The sequence below is a fragment of the Pseudophryne corroboree genome, chromosome 2 (genome assembly GCF_028390025.1).
Source record: "Pseudophryne corroboree isolate aPseCor3 chromosome 2, aPseCor3.hap2, whole genome shotgun sequence".
Taxonomy (NCBI): domain Eukaryota; kingdom Metazoa; phylum Chordata; class Amphibia; order Anura; family Myobatrachidae; genus Pseudophryne; species Pseudophryne corroboree.
The window spans coordinates 808,413,764-808,438,075 of NC_086445.1; the positions used below are offsets into that span (position 1 = coordinate 808,413,764).

General features: G+C 47.2%; 1 protein-coding gene across 2 annotated transcripts in view; it reads left to right on the plus strand.

Annotated features, from left to right (window-relative positions):
* Window positions 1–24,312, plus strand: part of F5 (coagulation factor V) — a 303,846-nt gene that overhangs the window by 157,966 nt on the left and 121,568 nt on the right. For both annotated transcript variants that reach the window (XM_063955643.1, XM_063955644.1), the window contains 2 exons: window positions 2,867–3,103; window positions 4,257–4,476. In XM_063955643.1, the coding sequence (XP_063811713.1) occupies window positions 2,867–3,103; window positions 4,257–4,476 (457 nt within the window). The remainder of the gene's footprint in view (window positions 1–2,866; window positions 3,104–4,256; window positions 4,477–24,312) is intronic.

The following is a 24,312-nucleotide window of genomic DNA, read 5'->3' on the forward strand; positions in this document are numbered from 1 at the left end:
AGACAGTCCGTACGTATACTGGCAGGAAAAAGAGGCAATTTGGAGGCCCTTGCACAAACTGGCTTTATTTTACCTAAGTTGCCCCCCCCTCCAGTGTGTACTCCGAAAGAGTGTTTAGTGCAGCCGCTCACCTTGTCAGCAATCTGCGTACGAGGTTACTTCCAGAAAATGTGGAGAAGATGATGTTCATCAAAATGAATTATAATCAATTCCTCCGTGGAGACATTCACCAGCAATTGCCTCCAGAAAGTACACAGGGACCTGAGATGGTGGATTCCAGTGGGGACGAATTAATAATCTGTGAGGAGGGGGATGTACACAGTGAAAGGGGTGAGGAATCGGACGATGAGGAGGAGGTGGACATCTTGCCTCTGTAGAGCCAGTTTGTGCAAGGAGAGATTGATTGCTTCTTTTTTGGTGGGGGCCCAAACCAACCAGTCATTTCAGTCACAGTCGTGTGGCAGACCCTGTTGCTGAAATGATGGGTTTGTTAAAGTGTGCATGTCCTGTTTATACAACATAAGGGTGGGTGGGAGGGCCCAAGGACAATTCCATATTGCACCTCTTTTTTCTTTAATTTATCTTTGCATCATATGCTGTTTGGGGACTATTTTTTAAATCTGCCATCCTGTCTGACACTGCAGTGCCACTCCTAGATGGGCCAGTTGTTTGTGTCGGCCACTTGGGTCGCTTAGCTTAACCATCCAGCGACCTTGGTGCACCTCTATTTTTCTTTGCATCATGTGCTGTTTGGGGACTATTTTTTAAATCTGCCATCCTGTCTGACACTGCAGTGCCACTCCTAGATGGGCCAGTTGTTTGTGTCGGCCACTTGGGTCGCTTAGCTTAACCATCCAGCGACCTTGGTGCACCTCTTTTTGTTCTTTGCATCATGTGCTGTTTGGGGACTATTTTTTAAATCTGCCATCCTGTCTGACACTGCAGTGCCACTCCTAGATGGGCCAGGTGTTTGTGTCGGCCACTTGGGTCGCTTAGCTTAGCCACACAGCTACCTCATTGCACCTCTTTTTTTCTTTGCATCATGTGCCATTTGGGGACTATTTTTTAAATCTGCCATCCTGTCTGACACTGCAGTGCCACTCCTAGATGGGCCAGGTGTTTGTGTCGGCCACTTGGGTCGCTTAGCTTAGTCTTTCAGGGACCTCGGTGCAAATTTTAGGACTAAAAATAATATTGTGAGGTGTGAGGTGTTCAGAATAGACTGGAAATGAGTGGAAATTATGGTTATTGAGGTTAATAATACTATGGGATCAAAATGACCCCCAAATGCTATGATTTAAGCTGTTTTTGAGGGTTTTTTGTAAAAAAAAAAAGACCCAAATCCAAAACACACCCGATTCCGACAAAAAAATTTCAGGGAGGTTTTGCCAAAACGCGTCCGAATCCAAAACACGGCCGCGGAACCGAATCCAAAACCAAAACACAAAACCCGAAAAATGTCCGGTGCACATCACTAGTCAGAACACATAAAACCATAAAACCGTAGCTGACACAGAGCAGCAGGTGAAAATTTGTGTATAAATTGTCAGCGTTTAAGGAAGTATATGCAGAATGCTGAGTGAATAGTGGGAACAGCAGCCTATAGCGTCCATTGTTACACAGGATGTTTGGGACGGTAGCGGGCTGATCTTACTCCCCATGTAGGAGCACTCCACTTTCTTTTCCCTGCATCTGTTGCTCTGAAGTCTGGCTGCTTTCTGAATTATGGGGGTAATTCAGACCTGATCGCTAGGGTGCGTTTTTTGCATCCCTGCGATCACGTAGTCGCCGCCTACATGGGGAGGGTATTTGCTGTGTGCAGGTGTGCGATCGCATTTGTTGGAGAGCTGCACAAACATGAGTTTGTGCAGTCTCTGCTCAACCCAGGATTTACTCTGCTGCTGCGATGATCGGGGCTAGAGCTGACGTCATAAACCCTCCCTCCAAACGCCTGGTCCCTCCTGTTTTCCCGGACACTCCTACAAAACGGGCAGTTGCCACCCACAAACAGCCTCTTCTTGTCAGTCACCTTGCGATTGCCTGTGCGATCACTATTTTTGCACCATCCCATCGCTATGCACCGATGCCCGGTGCAGTCGTCTGACGCGCCGGCGCATTTCGGTGCATACGAATGCGCAGTTCAGACCTGATTGCCCGCCGTGCGAAAACGCACAGCAGTAATCAGGTATGAATTAACCACTATGTTTCTTTGCGTGCTTGGTGCACTACACACATGAGTATCTGCACTGTCTGTGGGGGATGCAGTTTAAATACCAGCTGTTGGGAGACCTAGGCCAGAATCCCGACAGCCGGTGAAGTACCGCCGTATGGAATCCCGACCTCCGCAGGTCCATGCCACCAACCGAGTGTGAATATAACCTGTAGCAAGCCAAGCGAGCCACCGGGCCCGAAGCGCAGTGAGCCCACGAGGGGACTCGCTGCCGGGATTCCGACAGACAGGATGCCATTGTTGGCATTCCGTCTGTCAGTAAAACATACTGATTAAGTCTATGGGGCTGATCCTTGTCTCCCAGAATGAACAACACTGTGTACAGAGACATGAGCTCGGCTGGGTGCACAGAAGGTGGGCCCCGTAGGAGGACTGGGCCGCAGTACAGCAGCACCTCCTGCACCCACTGTAGTTGCAACCCTGATTATTAGGTATTAATGTTCCAATTCTCATGAACTAGAAAAAAGTCCATATGCAAAAATAATTTCTTTGAAAATAATATTTATACACATCTGAAAACATGTAAACAGTGTAATTGGGTATATGTATTGTATTGTGATTCTATAGTATGGTTCATAGTTTTATGTGTTGTCATTTATTTACATGCTATGTTTTCTTTTTTTGCTGGTACTGTAGGTTACTTTTAAAAATTTAGCATCACGACCTTACTCTATTCACGCACATGGGGTTTCCTATGAAAAGTCATCAGAAGGATACAGCTATGAGGATGAAACCCAGGAGTGGCTGAAGAGGGATGATGCAGTGCAGCCTGGGGATACACATATCTATGTGTGGTATGCCACAAAGGAGTCTGGACCGGATCCAGAAGAGTCAGCGTGCAAAACATGGGCTTATTATTCTGGGGTTAACACGGTAATTACTATCTGTTTTAGTGAAATGTTTTCCTGTTAGGAAACTTGTTGACTGTAAACGTGAAAATAATCTTCTTTAGGAAAAACTGAAGTTGTCATTATACATTAATGTAAGAAACTGGATAATGACTGCTAGAGTAGATTCTCCCGTGTGATTCTTAAACAAAAAATGATAGGTAAAGATTCTGGGTACTTTAACCACTTGCCTGGCATGGCCGCATAATTTGCAACCACACCAGGCAGTGTGTTATATGATCTGGTCGCAAACGATGTGACCAATCAGATTCGCAGAGTGGCCAGCTGCAGGAAGAGAATCAGATTAAATTACATTTGCCTTTTGAACAACATTGGTAAATGCTTCCGTTCACCAATCATCAGCGGCTTTGAAAATCCAACTTTCCTAAATCTGCCGCTTAGAGTTAGAAAGAGGCGTGTCCTAGCTTACATCTGAATTTCAGTGTTTATATAAAGCTGCGCAGTATTTCACGCTTGCATTACAGCATGGTTTGTTCCAGGAGCAGATTGTGCCATTTTATTAATTGCTCCTAAATATGAATCAGGCCCTAAATTAGCAAATCTATGACCATGTTGGACACACTTGCAACAAAAATTCACTGACCTGACCATTCAGAGCTCAGGTGGTAAGTCACTCAGTTACTGGACTCAAGTGCATTTATGGACAGTTTAGCCATTAACTAGAGCAGCATATAAAGCGGATGCCAGTATTCATAATATGTTGTGACCACACACCCATTCTCTTGACCAAGCCTCCTAGTACCTGGGTCAAAGACCTGCCAGTGGCTGTGTTTATGGTATGAACTAAAGTGTTGCTCTTCCTCCTCTCATGTGTTACTCCTGCTTACCCTGGGTTTGCTTTCTTCTGCTTTACCCATTTGGCTCTTTAAACTATACTTTTACTTCACCATCTGATCTTACTATCATCATCTGCAACTCTCCTATGAACTTAGTCACCTTCAGTACAGTATGTCTACTCTCTGCTATATATTTATTCCTGTCATTTTTCCAAATTAAAACACTTTTCTTATCCACTCGTACTTGCTTTTATAGACATTAATTTGCTATTTACTATTAGAAATGTTGCTTAATGTTTCCTTTGTACAGTATGTATGATTTGTTGTTGTTTTTTTTAATAGGAGAAAGACATCCATTCAGGTCTCCTTGGTCCCCTGCTTATCTGCAGAAATGGAACTCTGAATGAGCAAAGTAATCAGCCAATAGATGCTCGTGAATTCATACTGCTATTCATGAGTTTTGAGGAAGAAAAAAGCTGGTACTTTGAAAAGAACTCAAAGAAAACATGTACAAACATAGCAGACAAATCATCAAGTGGAAAGAAATGTCATACCTTCCATGGTGAGATGGACTAGATCATAAGAAACAGCTGTAAACAAAAGGGCTATTGTTCTATCTGGTCTTCCTAAGAGATGGGCACAAAGGGTGAAATGTTTTACCTTCTAATGAGTGGACAAGTTGTCCACAGCACCAGTGGATCAACTGGAACAGAGTTGGTACCACTCTGATCCAGTTGTGTTCATGTGTTTGAAGGCAGTTTTCCAGGTGTTCCCACAGTGTTAATCAGCTCTGCTTTCGTCACATTGTTGCTGTTTTGTGCCCGCTGTTTAGTGTTTATTATACACTAGCCTCAAATGCGCAGTTATAACAAACTAAAACTGGCATTGGAGTGGAAATAAATCCTATAGACTAAATTAAGATAATTGAAATGATCTAAATTATTGTTATTATGCTCAATTATTTTATGTCGTTTATAGGATTTATTTGCACCCCTCTTCTATAGCTTGGAAATAGCAATTGTAGTGACCATGAAGGCACCACTAATGCCTTTGCCTACATTCTAATCCTTAACAATATTGCGGGTCATTCCGAGTTGATCGCACCAAGCAACTTTTTGCTGCTGGTGCGATCAACTAATCTCCGCCTATGGGGGGAGTATATTTTAGCATAGCAGGGCTGCGATTGCTTGTGCAGCCCTGCTATGCTAAAAAAGTTTTGTGTAAAAGAAGACCAGCCCTGGACATACCCTGTGCGACGATCTCAGCGATGCTGGGGCCGGCTTTGACGTCAGACATCCGCCCTCCGTTCCCCTGGACACGCCTTTCCTTACCACTCCACGGCCGTTTTCCTTACCACTCCCCGAGAACGGCCGCCAACGGACAGGTGACGCCTTCCTTCTGTCAATCTTCTTGCGGGCGCCTCTGCGACCGCTTTCTTCGTAACCAGCATCATAGCCTGGCAACCTCTGTCGCCGGGCAATGACGCGAGTGCACAATGCTCATTCCAGACCCGTTCGCACCGCAGCGAAGAACGGCTGCGTGCGAACAGGTCGGAATGTCCCCCATTGTTTGTGAGGTAGCAACACCCACAATAACACATTGTTTGGTAGAGGAGCGCAGGACACCATACTGTATATGTTCTATTAAAGCTGGCATTGCCCTCCAACCTAATACTTTGATTTCCAGGGTAGGTTAATATTTGAAGCATTTAACAAATTTAGGACCCTATTCAGCTTCAGTTGCAGTTTTGCTAAATTAGCAATACTGCAACTGCTTGCGATCGCATGCTGGGGGCCGCCCAGCATGCAAATGACCCCACAAAACAATGGTAGCCCCCTGCCTGCACAGCCTAGCTGCAAAGGCAGATACTCCACCTCCATGTTCTGCATCGCATGTGACGTCACATGGCAGCCCAGAAAACGTCTACGACACCCTCGTTTTCGCCATCCCATTCCGCAATTCCGGGTCATCGCCCACAACCTCATCCACCTCCCTCTCATACAGATATACTCAGCCGTGTCCCAGCCACCTCCCTCTCACACACACATATACTCCACTTACCTACTTCTCACACATATACCCAGACTAGCCCCAGCCACCTACCTCTCACACAGATACCCAACCATGTCCCACTCACCTCCCTCCCACACATAAAGATACCCTCATGGCAGCCACACACACACACACACACACACACACAATCCACCTTCCTCTCACACATATACCTCAACCCTGCCCCATCATCATCGCTCTCACATACATATACCCCAGCCACCTCCCTCTCACAAATATATATATCCTAGCCCTGCCACACAGTTGTCAACCAGTACTCCCCAGTGTGCTAGTTGGTCAGGCCCCTATCCTGCAGACATAATGTTGTTTTCTCTCTCACTATTAAACGTGATGCTTCCTTGTGTTCCTATGTTTCTCTAACGTCCTAGTGGATGCTGGGGACTCCGTAAGGACCATGGGGAATAGACGGGCTCCGCAGGAGACTGGGCACTCTAAGAAAGATTTAGTACTACTGGTGTGCACTGGCTCCTCCCTCTATGCCCCTCCTCCAGACCTCAGTTAGAATCTGTGCCCGGACAGAGCTGGGTGCATTTTAGTGAGCTCTCCTGAGCTTGCTAATAAGAAAGTATTTTAGTTAGGTTTTTTATTTTCAGAGAGCTTCTGCTGGCAACAGACTCTCTGCTACGTGGGACTGAGGGGAGAGAAGCAAACCTACTAACTGCGGCTAGGTTGCGCTTCTTAGGCTACTGGACACCATTAGCTCCAAAGGGATCGAACACAGGACCTGACCTTGTCGTCCGTTCCCGGAGCCGCTCCGCCGTCCCCCTCGCAGAGCCAGAAGTCAGAAGCCGGCGGGTTGAAGCAAGAAGACATCAAAATCGGCGGCAGAAGACTCCTGTCTTCATATGAGGTAGCGCACAGCACTGCAGCTGTGCGACATTGCGCCCACACTAACCCACACACTCCGGTCACTGTAGGGTGCAGGGCGCAGGGGGGGGGGCGCCCTCGGCAGCAATTGATTACCTCCTGGCAAAAAGCAGCATATATACAGTTGGACACTGTTATATGCATGAGCCCCCGCCATTAATTTTACACAAAATCGCGGGAGAAGCCCGCCGCTGAGGGGGCGGGGCCTTCTTCCTCAGCACTCACCAGCGCCATTTTCTCTCCACAGCTCCGCTGAGAGGAAGCTCCCCAGGCTCTCCCCTGCAGAAGCACGATAGAGAGGGTGAAAAAGAGAGGGGGGGCACATAAATTTGGCGTAAAAACAATATATACAGCAGCTACTGGGTTAACACTAAGTTACTGTGTGATTCCTGGGTCATATAGCGCTGGGGTGTGTGCTGGCATACTCTCTCTCTCTCTCCAAAGGGCCTTGTGGGGGAACTGTCTTCAAATAGAGCATCCCCTGTGTGTGTGGTGTGTCGGTACGTGTGTGTCGACATGTCTGAGGTAAAAGGCTCCCCTAAGGAGGAGATAGAGCAAATATGTGTGTGAGAGGGTGTCTCCGTCGACAACGCCGATTCCTGTTTGGATATGTGTAAGTGCTGAGGTGAATTTATTGCACAAAAGATTAGAGAACAGACAGGAAATCTACCCATGTCTGTCCCTATGTCACAGAGACCTTCAGAGTCTCACAATGCTCACTATCCAAAATAATAAACACTGATATCGACACGGAGTTTGACTCCAGTGTCGACTACGATAATGCAAAGTTACAGCCAAAATGGCTGAAAGGTATTCAATATATGATTATTGTAATAAAAGATGTTTTGCATATCACTGATGACTCATTTGTCCCTGACACAAGGGTACACATGTTAAGGGGAAGAAAGCTGAGGTAAATTTCCCTCCTCTCATGAGGAAAAGAGCGGGAATCTCCAGACAAGAGACTGCAGCTTCCCACAAAAAATTCTCAGGCAGTATCCTTTCCCCACTAGGGCCAGGATGTGATGGGAATCTTCCCCTAGGGTCTCACGTTTGCACAGAAGGTAGCACTAGCTATTCTCAGGGATCCTGCAGATAGCGTGCACATTCTAGTACACTACTCAGACCGGCGATTGTGTCGGCATGGGTTTATAGCGCTGTGGCAGCGTGGACAGGTACCTTATCAGCAGGGATGGAGACCCTAGTATGCATATAGATATATATATATGTATATATAGAGATATATATATATATATATATATTAAAGATGCTGTCTTAAGAGATAGGTATATATATATATATATATATATATATATATATATATATATATATAAAACATGCCCAAAGAGACATGAGTATACTGGGTCCTAGAGTCATAATTCTGATATTTTGCCTTATATTCCTGCACAGCCTAGGAAAGCACGACATTATCAAATGCAGCCTTTCGAATAAAGAAACAAGAAAGTCCGAGGTGCGTCCTTTCTTGCCAGAGGCGGGGGCAGAGGAAAGAAGCTGCACAACACAGCTAGTTCCTAGGAACAGAAGTCCTCCCCGGCCTCTACAAAGATCCACCGCATGTCGCTGGGGCTCCACAGGCGGAGCTAGGCCCGGTGGGGGCACGCCTTCGTAAGTTCAGCCACAAGTGGGTTCACTCCCTGTTAGATCCCTGGGCAATAGATATTGTGTCTCAGGGATACAAGCTGGACTTTGAGAAGATGCCCCCTCACCGACGGCCCTGCCGGCTTCCCCCCACGAGAGGGAAACAGTGTTAACTGCAATTCACAAATTGTATCTTCAACAGGTGGTGGTCAAGGTTCCCCTCCTTCAACAAAGAGGGGGTTATTATTCGACCATGTTGTAGTCCCGAAACCAGACGGTTCGGTTGGACCCATATTGAATTTAAAATCCCTGAATTTAAAAACCCTGAACATATACCTGAAAAGGTTCAAGTTCAAGATGGAATCGCTAAGAGCGGTTATTGCAAGCCTGAAAGGGGGAGATTTTATGGTGACTCGGGACATAAGGTATGCATACCTTCATGTCCCCATTTATCCACCTCATCAGGCGTACCTCAGAATTGCGGTACGGGATTGTCATTACCAATTTCAGACGTTGCCGTTTGGTCTCTCCACGGCCTTGAGAATATTCACCAAGGTAATGGTGGAAATGATGGTGCTCCTGCGGAAGCAAGGTGTCACAATTATCACGTACTTGGACGATCTCCTCATAAAATCGAGATCAAGAGAGCAGTTGCTGAACAGCGTATCACTTTCTCTGGAAGTGTAACGGCAACACGGCTGGATTCTATATATTCCAAAGTCGCAGTTGGTTCTTACAGCTCATCTGCCTCTCCTAGGCATGATCCTAGACACAGACCAGAAAAGGGTTTATCTCCCGATAGAGAGAGCTCAGGAGCTCGTGACACTGGTCAGGAATCTATTAAAACCAAAACAGGTGTCAGTGCATCACTGCACTCGAGTCCTGGGAAGGAGGGTGGCATCATACGAGGCCAATCCCTTCGGCAGGTTCCATACGAGGACCTTCCAATGGGACTTACTGGACAAGTGGTCCGGATCACATCTTCAGATGCATCGGTTAATCACCCTATCCCACAGAGCCAGGGTGTCTCTCCTGTGGTGGCTGCAGAGTGCTCACCTTCTCGAAGGTCGCAGATTCGGCATTCAGGACTGGGTCCTGGTGACCACGGATGCAAGCCTCCGAGGGTGGGGGGCAGTCACACAGGGAAGAAATTTCCAAGGGCTGTGGTCAAGGCAGGGAACTTGCCTTCACATCAATATCCTGGAACTCAGGGCCATATACAACGCCCTAAGTCAAGCGGAGACCCTGCTTCGCGACCATCCGGTTCTGATTCAGTCAGACAATATCACCGCAGTGTCTCATGTAAACCGCCTAGGCGGCACAAGGAGCAGGGTGGCGATGGTAGAAGCCACCAGAATTCTTCGCTGGGCGGAGAATCACGTAAGCGCACTGTCAGCAGTGTTCTTTCCGGGAGTGGACAACTGGGAAGCAGACTTCCTCAGCAGGCACGACCTCCACCCGGGAGAGTGGGGACTTCATCAAGAAGTCTTCGCGCAGCTTGTAGGTCGGTGGGAACTGCCACAGGTGGACATGATGGCATCCCGCCTCAACAAAAAGCTACAGAGGTATTGCGCCAGGTCAAGAGACTCTCAGGCGATAGCTGTAGACGCACTGGTGACACCGTGGATGTTCCAGTCGGTTTATGTGTTTCCTCCTTTTCCTCTCTTACCCAAGGTGCTGAGAATCATAAGGAAAAGAGGAGTGAGAACAATACTCATTGTTCCGGTTTGGCCAAGAAGGACTTGGTATCCAGAGCTGCAAGAAATGCTCACAGAGGACCCATGGCCTCTGCCTCTAGGGCAGGATCTGTTGCAGCAGGGACCTTGTATGTTCCAAGACTTACCGCAGCTGCGTTTGACGGCATGGCGGTTGGACACCGGATCCTAGTAGAAAAGAGAGATTCCGGATGAGGTTATTCCTACGCTGATAAGGGCTAGGAAGGACGTGACGGCTAAACATTATCACCGTATACGGCGAAAATATGTTGCTGGGTGTGAGGCCAGGAATGCCTCTACAGAGGAAGTCCAGCTGGGCCGTTTCCGTCACTTCCTACAGTCGGGAGTGACTTTGGGCCTAGAATTGGGGTCCATTAGGGTCCAGATTTCGGCCCGATCCATTTTCTTTCATACAAAATACTAGCTTCTCTACCTGAAGTTCAGACGTTTGTAAGGGGAGTGCTGCATATTCAACCCCTTTTTTGTGCCACCAGTGGCACATTGGGATCTTAACGTGGTGTTGAGTTTCCTGAAATCTCACTGGTATGAGCCGCTTAAGACCGTGGAGTTAAAATATCTCACGTGGAAAGTGGTCAAAAATTGGCGGCTTTGTCATGTAAAAGCCCCTATCTGGTTTTCCATATGGACAGGGCAGAATTACGGACTCGTCCGCAATTTCTGCCAAAGGTGGTGCCATCTTTTCATGTGAACCAACCTATTGTGGTGCCTGCGGCTACTCGTGACTTGGAGGATTCCAAGTTACTAGATGTAGTCAGGGCTTTGAAGATTTATGTAGCCAGATCGGCTGGAGTCAGGAAACCTGACTCGCTGTTTATCCTGTAGGCATCCAACAAGCTGGGTGCTCCTGCTTCAAAGCAAACTATTGCTCGCTGGATCTGTAACACGATTCAGCAGGCTCATTCTGCGGCTGGCTTGCCGCCTCCAAAATCAGTAAAATGCCCATTCCACAAGGAAGGTGGGCTCTTCTTGGGCGGCTGCCCGAGGGGTCTCGGCATTACAGCTTTGTCGGGCAGCTACTTGGTCGGGTTCAAACACTTTAGCAAAGTTCTTCAAGTTTGATACCCTGGCTGAGGAGGACCTTGTGTTTGCTCATTCGGTGCTGCAGAGTCATCCGCACTCTCCCGCCCGTTAGGGAGCTTTGGTATAATCCCCATGGTCCTTACGGAGTCCCCAGCATCCACTAGGACGTTAGAGAAAATAAGATTTTACTCACCGGTAAATCTATTTCTCGTAGTCCGTAGTGGATGCAGGGCGCCCGTCCCAAGTGCGGACTTCTTCTGCAATAATTGTATATAGTTATTGCTTAAATAAGGGTTATGTTATGGTTGCATCAGGTTTGTCTGATGCTCTGTTGTTGTTCATACTGTTGACTGGGTATGTTATCACAAGTTATACGGTGTGATTGGTGTGGCTGGTATGAGTCTTACCCTGGATTCCAAAATCCTTTCCTTGTAATGTCAGCTCTTCCGGGCACAGTTTCCTTAACTGAGGTCTGGAGGAGGGGCATAGAGGGAGGAGCCAGTGCACACCAGTAGTACTAAATCTTTCTTAGAGTGCCCAGTCTCCTGCGGAGCCCGTCTATTCCCCATGGTCCTTACGGAGTTCCCAGCATCCACTACGGACTACGAGATATAGATTTACCGGTGAGTAAAATCTTATTTTCTCTAACGTCCTAGTGGATGCTGGGGACTCCGTAAGGACCATGGGGAATAGACGGGCTCCGCAGGAGACTGGGCACTCTAAGAAAGATTTAGTACTACTGTTGTGCACTGGCTCCTCCCTCTATGCCCCTCCTCCAGACCTCAGTTAGAATCTGTGCCCGGAAGGAGCTGGGTGCATTTTAGTGAGCTCTCCTGAGCTTGCTATTAAGAAAGTATTTTAGTTAGGTTTTTTATTTTCAGAGAGATCTGCTGGCAACAGACTCTCTGCTACGTGGGACTGAGGGGAGAGAAGCAAACCTACTAACTGCGGCTACTGGACACCATTAGCTCCAGAGGGATCGAACACAGGAACTTAACCTTGGTCGTCCGTTCCCGGAGGCGCGCCGCCGTCCCCCTCGCAGAGCCAGAAGACAGAAGCCAGCGGGTTGAAGCAAGAAGACGTCAAAATCGGCGGCAGAAGACTCCTGTCTTCATATGAGGTAGCGCACAGCACTGCAGCTGTGCGCCATTGCTCCCACACTAACCCACACACTCCGGTCACTGTAGGGTGCAGGGCGCAGTGGGGGGCGCCCTGGGCAGCAATTGAGTACCTCCTGGCAAAAAGCAGCATATATACAGCTGGGCACTGTAATATGCATGAGCCCCCGCCATTATTTTTATACAAAATCGCGGGACAGAAGCCCGCCGCTGAGGGGGCGGGGCTTCTTCCTCAGCACTCACCAGCGCCATTTTCTCTCCACAGCTCCGCTGAGAGGAAGCTCCCCTGCAGACTCACGGTAGAAAGAGGGTAAAAAGAGAGGGGGGGCACATAAATTTAGCGCATTAATCATATATACAGCAGCTACTGGGTAAACACTAAGTTACTGTGTAATTCCTGGGTTATATAGCGCTGGGGTGTGTGCTGGCATACTCTCTCTGTGTCTCTCCAAAAGGCCTTGTGGGGGTCCTGTCCTCATATAGAGCATCCCCTGTGTGTGTGGTGTGTCGGTACGCTTGTGTCGACATGTTTGACGAGGAGGGCTATGTGGAGGCAGAGCAGGTGCAGATGAATGACGTGTCTCCGCCGACGGCGCCGACACCTGATTGGATGGATATGTGGAAGGTGTTAAATGATAATGTAAACTCCTTGCATAAAAGGTTGGACAAAGCTGAAACCTTGGGACAGTCGGGGTCTCAGCCCATGCCTGATCCTACAGCGCAGAGGCCGTCAGGGTCTCAGAAGCGCCCACTATCCCAAATTATTGACACAGATATCGACACGGATTCTGACTCCAGTGTCGATGGCGATGATGCAAAATTGCAGCCTAAAAAATGGCTAAAGCCATCCGCTACATGATTATAGCTATGAAGGATGTATTGCACATATCAGAGGTAAACCCTGTCCCTGACAAGAGGGTTTATATGTTTGGGGAGAAAAAGCAAGAGGTGACTTTTCCCCCTTCACATGAGTTAAATGAGTTATGCGAAAAAGCGTGGGATTCCCCAGATGGGAAAGTGCTGATTTCCAAAAGGTTACTTATGGCGTACCCTTTCCCGCCAACGGACAGGATGCGCTGGGAATCCTCTCCTAGGGTAGACAAAGCTCTGACACGCTTATCTAAGAAGGTGGCCCTGCCGTCACAGGATACGGCCTCCCTAAAGGATCCTGCGGATAGGAAGCAGGAAAGTATCCTGAAGTCTGTTTATACACATTCAGGTACTCTACTGAGGCCGGCAATTGCGTCGGCCTGGATGTGTAGTGCTGTAGCAGCATGGACAGATAATCTGTCTGAGGAACTGGATACCTTGGACAAGGATACTATTTTACTGACCCTGGGGCATATAAAAGACGCTGTCCTATATATGAGGGATGCCCAGAGGGACATTTGCCTACTGGGCTCTAGAATAAATGCAATGTCAATTTCTGCCAGAAGGGTCCTGTGGACTCGGCAATGGACAGGTGATGCCGACTCCAAAAAGCACATGGAGGTTTTACCTTACAAGGGTGAGGAATTGTTTGGGGACGGTCTCTCGGACCTAGTTTCCACAGCTACGGCTGGGAAGTCAAATTTTTTGCCATATATTCCCTCACAGCCTAAGAAAGCACCGTATTTACCAAATGCAGTCCTTTCGATCACAAAAAAGCAAGAAAGTCAGAGGTGCATCCTTTCTTGCCAGAGGCAGGGGTAGAGGAAAGAAGCTGCACCATACAGCTAGTTCCCAGGAACAGAAGTCCTCCCCGGCTTCCGCTAAATCCACCGCATGACGCTGGGGCTCCACAGGTGGAGCCAGGAGCGGTGGGGGCGCGTCTCCGAAATTTCAGCCACCAGTGGGTTCGCTCACAGGTGGATCCCTGGGCTATACAGATTGTGTCTCAGGGATACAAGCTGGAATTCGAAGTGATGCCCCCTCACCGTTACCTCAAATCGTCCCTGCCAGCTTCCCCCATGGAAAGGGAGGTAGTGTTAGCGGCAATTCACAAGTTATATCTCCAGCAGGTGGTGGTAAAGGTTCCCCTCCTTCAACAGGGAAGGGGATACTATTCCACAATGTTTGTGGTACCGAAACCGGACGGTTCGGTCAGACCCATATTGAATTTAAAGTCCCTGAACATTTATCTGAAAAGATTCAAGTTCAAAATGGAATCGCTCAGAGCGGTCATTGCAAGCCTGGAAGAGGGGGATTTTATGGTGTCTCTGGACATCAAGGATGCTTACTTGCATGTCCCCATTTATCCACCTCATCAGGAGTACCTCAGATTTGTGGTACAGGACTGTCATTACCAATTCCAGATGTTGCCGTTTGGGCTCTACACGGCACCGAGAATATTTACCAAGGTAATGGCGGAAATGATGGCGCTCCTTCGAAAGCAAGGAGTCACAATTATCCCATACTTGGACGATCTCCTCATAAAGGCGAGGTCCAGAGAGCAGTTGCTGATCAGCGTAGCACACTCTCAGGAAGTGTTGCAACAGCACGGCTGGATTCTGAATATCCCAAAGTCGCAGGTGATTCCTACGACGCGTCTGCCCTTTCTGGGCATGATTCTGGACACAGACCAGAAGAAGGTGTTTCTCCCGGCGGAGAAGGCTCAGGAGCTCGTGACTCTAGTCAGAGACCTCTTAAAACCGAAACAGGTGTCGGTGCATCACTGCACGCGAGTCCTGGGAAAGATGGTGGCATCATACGAAGCCATTCCCTTCGGCATGTTCCATGCGAGGATCTTTCAGTGGGATCTGTTGGACAAGTGGTCCGGATCGCATCTTCAGATGTATCGGCTGATCACCCTATCCCCCAGGGCCAGGGTGTCTCTTCTGTGGTGGCTGCAGAGTGCTCACCTTCTCGAGGGCCGCAGGTTCGGCATACAGGACTGGGTCCTGGTGACCACGGATGCGAGCCTCCGAGGATGGGGGCAGTCACTCAGGGAAGAAACTTCCAAGGGTTGTGGTCAAGTCAGGAGGCTTGTCTGCACATAAATATCCTGGAACTAAGGGCCATATACAACGCCCTGAGTCAAGCGGAGCCTCTGCTTCGCCACCAACCGGTGCTGATTCAGTCAGACAACATCACCGCAGTGGCTCATGTAAACCGCCAGGGCGGCACAAGAAGCAGGGTGGCGATTGCGGAAGCCACCAGGATTCTTCGTTGGGCGGAGAATCACGTGCAAGCACTGTCAGCAGTGTTCATTCCGGGAGTGGACAACTGGGAAGCAGACTTCCTCAGCAGGCACGACCTCCACCCGGGAGAGTGGGAACTTCATCAAGAAGTCTTCACGCAGATTACAAATCGATGGGAACTGCCACAGGTGGACATGATGGCATCCCGCCTCAACAAAAAGCTAAGAAGGTATTGCGCCAGGTCAAGGGACCCTCGGGCGATAGCTGTGGACGCACTAGTGACACCATGGGTGTACCAATCGGTCTATGTATTTCCTCCTCTTCCTCTAATACCCAAGGTGCTGATAATCGTAAGAAAAAGAGGAGTGAGAACAATACTCATTGTTCCGGATTGGCCAAGAAGGACTTGGTACCCGGAACTGCAAGAAATGCTCACAGAGGACCCATGGCCTCTGCCTCTCAGACAGGACCTGTTGCAACAGGGGCCCTGTCTGTTCCAAGACTTACCGCGGCTGCGTTTGACGGCATGGCGGTTGAACGCCGGATCCTAGCAGAAAAAGGCATTCCGGATGAAGTTATTCCTACGAAAATAAAGGCTAGGAAGGACGTGACGGCAAAACACTATCACCGTATATGGCGAAAATATGTTGCTTGGTGTGAGGCCAGGAAGGCCCCTACAGAGGAATTCCAGCTGGGCCGGTTCCTGCCCTTCCTACAGTCTGGAGTGACTATGGGCTTGAAGTTGGGGTCCATAAAGGTCCAGATTTCAGCCCTATCCATTTTCTTTCAAAAAGAACTGGCTTCTCTTCCTGAGGTTCAGACGTTTGTTAAGGGAGTGCTGCATATTCAGCCCCCTTTTGTGCCACCAGTGGCACCTTGGGATCTCAACGTGGTGTTGGGTTTCCTGAAATCCCACTGGTTTGAGCCACTTAAGACCGTGGAGCTAAAGTATCTCACGTGGAAGGTGGTCATGCTATTGGCCTTAGCTTCGGCTAGGCGTGTGTCAGAATTGGCGGCTTTTTCATGTAAAAGCCCCTATCTGGTTTTCCATGTGGACAGGGCAGAATTACGGACTCGTCCACAATTTCTGCCGAAGGTGGTGTCATCTTTTCATTTGAACCAACCTATTGTGGTGCCTACGGCTACTCGTGACTTGGAGGATTCCAAGTTGCTTGATGTAGTCAGGGCTTTGAAGATTTATGTGGCCAGAACGGCTGGAGTCAGGAAAACTGACTCGCTGTTTATCCTGTATGCATCCAACAAGCTGGATGCTCCTGCTTCAAAGCAAACTATTGCTCGCTGGATCTGTAACACGATTCAGCAGGCTCATTCTGCGGCGGGATTGCCGCATCCAAAATCGATAAAAGCCCATTCCACAAGGAAAGTGGGCTCTTCTTGGGCGGCTGCCCGAGGGGTCTCGGCATTACAGCTTTGCCGAGCAGCTACTTGGTCGGGTTCAAACACCTTTGCAAAATTCTACAAGTTTGATACCCTGGCTGAGGAGGACCTTGTGTTTGCCCATTCGGTGCTGCAGAGTCATCCGCACTCTCCCGCCCGTTTGGGAGCTTTGGTATAATCCCCATGGTCCTTACGGAGTCCCCAGCATCCACTAGGAAGTTAGAGAAAATAAGATTTTACTCACCGGTAAATCTATTTCTCGTAGTCCGTAGTGGATGCTGGGCGCCCGTCCCAACGGGGTAATTCCAAGTTGATCGCAGCAGGATTTTTGATAGCAATTGGGCAAAACCATGTGCACTGCAGGGGAGGCAGATATAACATGTGCAGAAAGAGTTATATTTGGGTGGGGTGTGTTCAATCTGCAATCTAATTTGCAGTGTAAAAATAAAGCAGCCAGTATTTACCCTGCACAGAAATAAAATAACCCACCCAAATCTAACTCTTTCTGCACATGTTATATCTGCCTCCCCTGCAGTGCACATGGTTTTGCCCAATTGCTATCAAAAATCCTGCTGCGATCAACTTGGAATTACCCCCCAAGTGCGGACTTTCTGCAATACGTGTATATAGTTATTGCTTAATAAAGGGTTATGTTATGTTGGCATTCGTGGTTGATGCTTTGTTGTTGTTCATACTGTTAACTGGGTATGTTATCACAAGTTATACGGTGTGATTGGTGTGGCTGGTATGAGTCTTACCCTGGATTCCAAAATCCTTTCCTTGTAATGTCAGCTCTTCCGGGCACAGTTTCCTTAACTGAGGTCTGGAGGAGGGGCATAGAGGGAGGAGCCAGTGCACACCAGTAGTACTAAATCTTTCTTAGAGTGCCCAGTCTCCTGCGGAGCCAGTCTATTCCCCATGGTCCTTACGGAGTCCCCAGCATCCACTACAGACTACGAGAAATAGATTTACCGGTGAGTAAAATCTTATTTTTTGTTAGTCCATATTGTCAGTGATAAAGCTAAATATTTATCTTATATAATACCCTTTATGAGGTCTAAGAACACTGTACGCTATCTACGTATGAAGTACCGTAAGGGTACGCACGTTACGTAACAATCGCTTAGCCGTAGTCGAGACGCTCAAGCGTCACGTTCGCTCACGGCCAAGAGATCACAGGCAGGCACGCTATTGGCTGCTGACTAACTTAATGATTCGCTATAGCGTAGCGGACGCTCGGGACCACGAGGAGATCACCAGCGGCGCTGACGCTCACAATGTTAAACCTTTGTATCTAAACCATAAACGGTGTATTGTGCAGTAAAACCTTAGTGTAATGATAGAGTGTAAATGCAACACAGTATAACCTTATTACCTTTAAAGCTGTTCTAGCGTCACCGACGCTCTGAGAATACTTAACACTATAAGAAATACACAGATACCGTGCTCAGGGTCCAACGCCTAATATATATATTATGAATGATATACTTGCAAAAGAATTAATACAAATACAAATCATACACTACAATATAACATAGACTACCTAACCAGATAACTACACAGGAAATATAATACAATTACTATTTAAGAGAAAATAAGAGAGAAAGAGGAGAAGAGAGAGAGAGAGAGAAATTGGCCCACAATAACAAGAAGATCAATATAGTTGCGGAGAAACACTTACGCACAAGGGGAAACGATCGCATGCGCCTCGATATCCAGCTCCCGATTATCAGCAATGAGAACCGTTGAAGAGAGTGAACTGGATATGGTCGGCCTGCCTATTTATGCCCCACACACAATACAATTCAATGGTCCCTACAATCTCATTGTTCATTGGACACAGGAATTCGGCTTCGCATTATAACAAAAGGTCATAGGTTGATTCATACAGGTGGGCTGTGACTGCTTCCAACTGTTCAGGTGGGTGGGATACTGGGTTTCCCGCCGCATGACTAAATAAGAACAAATAATAGTAAATGGACATAAACTTCTTATGTCCATAACTATTCGCACGAGCGATTAATCCGCTCCAAACCAACACCGGAATATTGCTATTTAAATACTCTTCCGATGGGTACCAAACACCACTGTATGACCCCTGTTAGACCCTTCGTACAGTACAAAGAGGGATCTCTCTGTTCAGGAACATGCTATGTTAACTAAACTTTCAGAATCTATCAAAGGGACCATGATCTACAAAATACATTATATAGTGAAAATATGTAATGATTGAGTCGCACGCTACGATCACATAAACTCTACCGTAAATACGCATACCGTGCGCCTGCGGGTGCCCGCGACTGTGAGTATGCGCACATACGGGAGAGCGTACGCATGCGCAGCACGGACCTGTGTGAGGTGCAAATATGGTAGTGTGCATAGAGATATTTTTCTGACTTTGACAGTCCACCCTTTGGCAGTCAACAATAACTGCCACCTTCTAAAACATTTCAAAAAGAGAAAAATATATGTCAGGGGTTAATACATTTACATGGTTGGGTAAGGGAGGAGAGAGGAGAAGGTGTGAAGAGGGTATGACCTAGTGAGATAGCAGAAGCATGTGTGTATGAGTCCATGTTTGGGGGGTCATGTATCATCGTGCCGTACGTGTGGTACATCAAGCTTCGAGGTATTGCGAAGTATACATTTGAATTCCTTCTTATCCCGTGGTACGGGTCTGTGGATGGGCTGTCAAACTTTACCGAGCTCTTTTCGGCTTTGGTTGTAACAAAATGGGGGAGCACATTTTAGTTGATGATACATGAATAGGGGAGATATGTGATTGCTGATATCTGTGCCTGTATTCCCTATCGACTATGTGTGTCATTACCTGAGGGTTGTAGAAATGAAGAAAAGACATAATTACGGTAAATGCGGTGGTATTCTATGTCAGGTAAATGTACATTCGTCGATTGAGGTCTTGTTTGGTGTCTGTTGAATGCAGTCTTCTTTGTGCTTTTGCCCATAAGGTGCGAGCAAAAGCTGTCAATGTCCATAGATTTACAAAAGTGTTGGGCTAGCGTAATTTTAAAATTACTAGGGAAACTGGGGATCCATGGCATAGTTCATCAAAAATCTGTGTATCAGGTTGTCAAAATTTCTTCTTTAATCCATCTGTTGTCTGTATATCGGCTCATCAAACTCCTCGTCCAAGTGGGTCTTTTTACCTTGGAGGAAACGGAAAAACAGGTGAAAGAAACGGACCGTAGAAATCGCATTTTCATCACATCATTGTTTCTACATTTGGGTCATAAATCAAATCCATTGGAATTACAGTTTCCTCACTCCTTAAACTCATTACCCTAGTACGACGATTGCACCTCATTAAAGCCTGACCGCATCTAAATATCAAACCAATCGTTATGATAACACCTAAGATACATAGGAGAAACTTCCCAACATCCATTATGACTCCTTGAGCCCAGTCTCCTAAACCAGAGAACCAATTTCGCGGGTTCAACCATGACACCCAACCAGTCAGCTCATTACCTACAGCAGCAAGAGTGAGATTGTGTCTCCTGCGAAATTCCCACTTCAGTTGGAGAATATCGTCCATCTTTTGGTCTATGACCTCGACCGGGTCCTCGGTGCTATTCGTAATATATGTGCAACATTTCACGCCGTATTGTGTTGCCAGTGTGACACAATATCCGCCTGTCACTGCTGTGAGGTAATTAAGAACCATTCTATGCTGTACCAGTTCTGTTTTATAAGCCTGAAGTACTCTTCCAGTATACCTAAACGTGTCATCATACATTTCAGTGATATTATCTAACAAATTGGCGAGCGCAGATATGTATTTATAATTCAACACTCCTCTAGCGCTGCGAGTGATGTCTAACGCGATTAGAAACTGAATCCCGGTGGATTCATGGATCATGTCAGAGGCCGGATGCTCTGTTCTTTCTATCAGGTGCCGTTTAACTACGTGCTCGTAATGGGTGTGAGTATAAGGAGTTTGGGCAACACGGTGTATGTCTTTCATTTTGTCATGTGATACAGTCATTACTTCAGGCAGTACTTTTCCAATATAACACAATCCTTCAGAGTTTGGGGCAAGCCACTTATACGCCTTTCTCCCGCATATGAAATATGCATCATCGGGGAGAACATATGGGACGGAGTAGGACATAACCATATTACACACCTTCCATGTGAAATCTCCTAACCCTAATTCCTCCATCTGCTTAGTACACGTATCAGGTTGTACGATATGTGCACAGTATCCTGGTGATACCTCTCCAACTCTCGTAATCCTATTTCCTAAGGTATACCTATACCGGAAAGATTTTCCTCTACTGGCTATGTGGCGTATAAGCTCTGTATCTGTAGGCATTCTATCTGCTCTATGCGAAAAGGTCATGGTTTGATTACTCCATGACACTTTCCAATTTCCCGGCTTTCGGGGATTGGAGATGTTAAAACATAATAGGGACCTATCCACATGGTATTGGTGGAGCTTCAAACTAGGAGGGCTGGAGATATTAAACCTCCTGTCCACCGGTCTCCCACCACTTAACTCAAGTACCTCCCCTAACGTTAAAGGAAATGGTACTAGCCCTGATTTGCTATGACCTTGAGGTACTTGAGAGCATACCCAACAATCTGTTTTATTTAACACACTACCCACTAAGGAGTGATAGTCACTCAATGGATGCCGGTCCATATGGATATTAAAACTGGATTGGCATTTATTTATGCACCCATCCTCAATGACATTGTTACAGAGCCGACAGATACAGTTTTCTTCAGCTAACAATCCTTCACAATTCCTTCTATGGTAAATGCTATCGGATCGTTTTCTGATACTCGCCGTTACTTGTTGGTTAAGTTGTTCTTGGAAAACTACGCCTCCATCTCTGTCATCAGAACCCATTCCAGAACCCCTCTCGACCTCCATGGGACTCTCGCCGGAACAAACTGCTCTGGTCAACATCATGGTCAACAGGAAAATCCGGATCACAGTCTCTTGGGGCAAGTCCATCTTGTAGGAGGAAACGGAGAAGAATGAGAAGGGGGAAAAAATAATTTGAGGGAGATGGGATGGGAAGTTGGAGAAAAACAATAAAAGGGAACAGGGGATCGACAACTGCTTTTGGTCTTGTGATTTTCAATGCTCAGGTGCCGCCTCAATCCTCCTGGAACAGACACTCCAGTGACACAACCTCTACCGTCTGTTCCTTATCACGGGGCCTCTCTGGATCAGCAACCTTTTTACAGTGGGACGAATGAACCCAAGTCTCTCTCTCAGCAACCTTCAATGCTGTAGTGCTAGTCAATAAGACCTGGTATGGTCCTTCCCATCTATCAATAAGGCAACCTGAGCGTAGAAAATTCCGTATCATTACATAATCCCCAGGTTCAATGTCATGACAATTACTATCTGGTAAATCAGGAATCACCAACTTCAAATTATCATTTTGATTCCTTAGCTGTTTACTCATGTTAATCAAGTACTTTACAGTCACTTCATTGTTACACTTCAAATCATCCTGAGGGTTAATCATAACATGCGGTTGTCGACCAAACAAGATTTCAAAGGGAGACGGATTAAGAGGGGACCTGGGAGTGGTTCTGATGCTGTACAGTACAATGGGTAAAGCTTCTGGCCATGTCAATCCTGTCTCTGTCATCACTTTACTCAGTTTATTTTTAATAGTGCTGTTCACTCTTTCCACTTTCGCACTCGCCTGTGGACGGTATGGAGTGTGCAGCTTGCTATCAATTCCCATCAATTTACACATTCCTTGAAAGACATCACCTGTAAAATGGGTACCCCTATCACTTTCGATAATTCTAGGGATACCATATCTACATACAAATTCCTGCACAATTTTCTTAGCAGTAAACATAGCGGTATTTGTGGCCGCTGGAAATGCTTCGACCCAATTTGAGAAAACATCTATACAAACAAGTACATATTTCAAATTTCGACAAGGGGGTAATTGAATGAAGTCAATCTGTATTACCTGGAAAGGGCCGCCGGCAGGTGGGATATGAGATGGTTCTGTAGGTATTGCCTTTCCGATGTTCTTTCTCAGACAGGTAAGGCATGACATTGCTCTTTTACTCGCATGAGATGAAAATCCTGGGGCACACCAATATGCTCTTACCAACTTGCACATCCCTTCCTTACCCAGATGAGTCAGCCCGTGAGCTGCCTCAGCTAAACATGGAAGGTATGCTCTGGGGGCCACTGGTTTACCGTGTCCATCCGTCCAGAGTCCTGAGGACTCCTGGCCATATCCTTTTGCCTTCCAGACTGCCTTTTCCTGTGTGGAACACAAATTTTGCATCTCGCACAACTTCTGGGTGTTGATGGTATTAAATACCATCAATTGTGTGGTGTCTGTCTGTCTGGGGGTACCAGCTGCTAATTTAGCAGCTTCGTCTGCTTGGCTGTTACCAAGTGATACTGGGTCTTGCCTATATGTGTGTGCTTTACATTTGATAACAGCCACTCTGTCGGGTTCCTGTATCGCTGTTAGAAGCCTTTTTATGTGAGCTGCATGCGCTACCGGTGTACCAGCTGCCGTCATGAAATTTCTGAGGCGCCATAGGGCTCCGAAATCATGGACTACCCCGAATGCGTATCTAGAATCGGTGTAGATATTGGCTGATTTGCCCTTAGCCAATTCACATGCTCTGGTTAGGGCGACCAGTTCAGCAACCTGGGCTGAGTGAGGTGGGCCTAGCGGTTCCGCTTCTATGGTGCCTTGGTCATCTACGACTGCGTATCCAGTACACAAGTCTCCCGAGTCTGACTGTCTATGACAACTACCGTCCGTGTAGAACGTAAGTTCTACATCTTCCAGTGGGTTGTCACTGATGTCAGGCCTTGCGGTAAAATTTTGGGTCAAATATTCCATACAATCATGTGTGTCTTCCTTTGTATTAAATTCTCCTTCCCCACCACTCTCATCCTCCACCCTTTGTGCCTGTCCAGGCACACCTGGGAGATATGTTGCAGGATTTAATGCACTGCATCTCCTTATGGTGATGTTTACGGGGGCCATTAGTGCCAATTCCCATCTTGTAAACCGCGCTGATGAGACGTGTCTGGTTTGGGCAGAATTTAACAAGGCTGACACTGCATGTGGTGTATGAATTGTGAGGTTGTGACCTAGCACGACGTCTTCGCTTTTCGTTACTAGCAATGCTATCGCAGCAACGCTTCGCAAGCATGTGGGGAGGGATCGCGCTACCGTATCTAGCTGAGCGCTGTAATATGCTACTGGCCTGCTGGCATCACCGTGCTTTTGGGTTAGTACGCCTGCCGCGCAACCAGCACTTTCTGTTCCGTATAGTTCAAAGGGTTTCCCATAGTCTGGCATACCCAATGCTGGTGCCTGCGTTAGGCACTGTTTAAGTCTCTCAAATGCTGTCTCGGACTCGTCTGTATGCGAAATCCGATCAGGTTTGTTTGAGGAGACCATCTCCTGCAAGGGTAACGCTAGAATGGAAAACC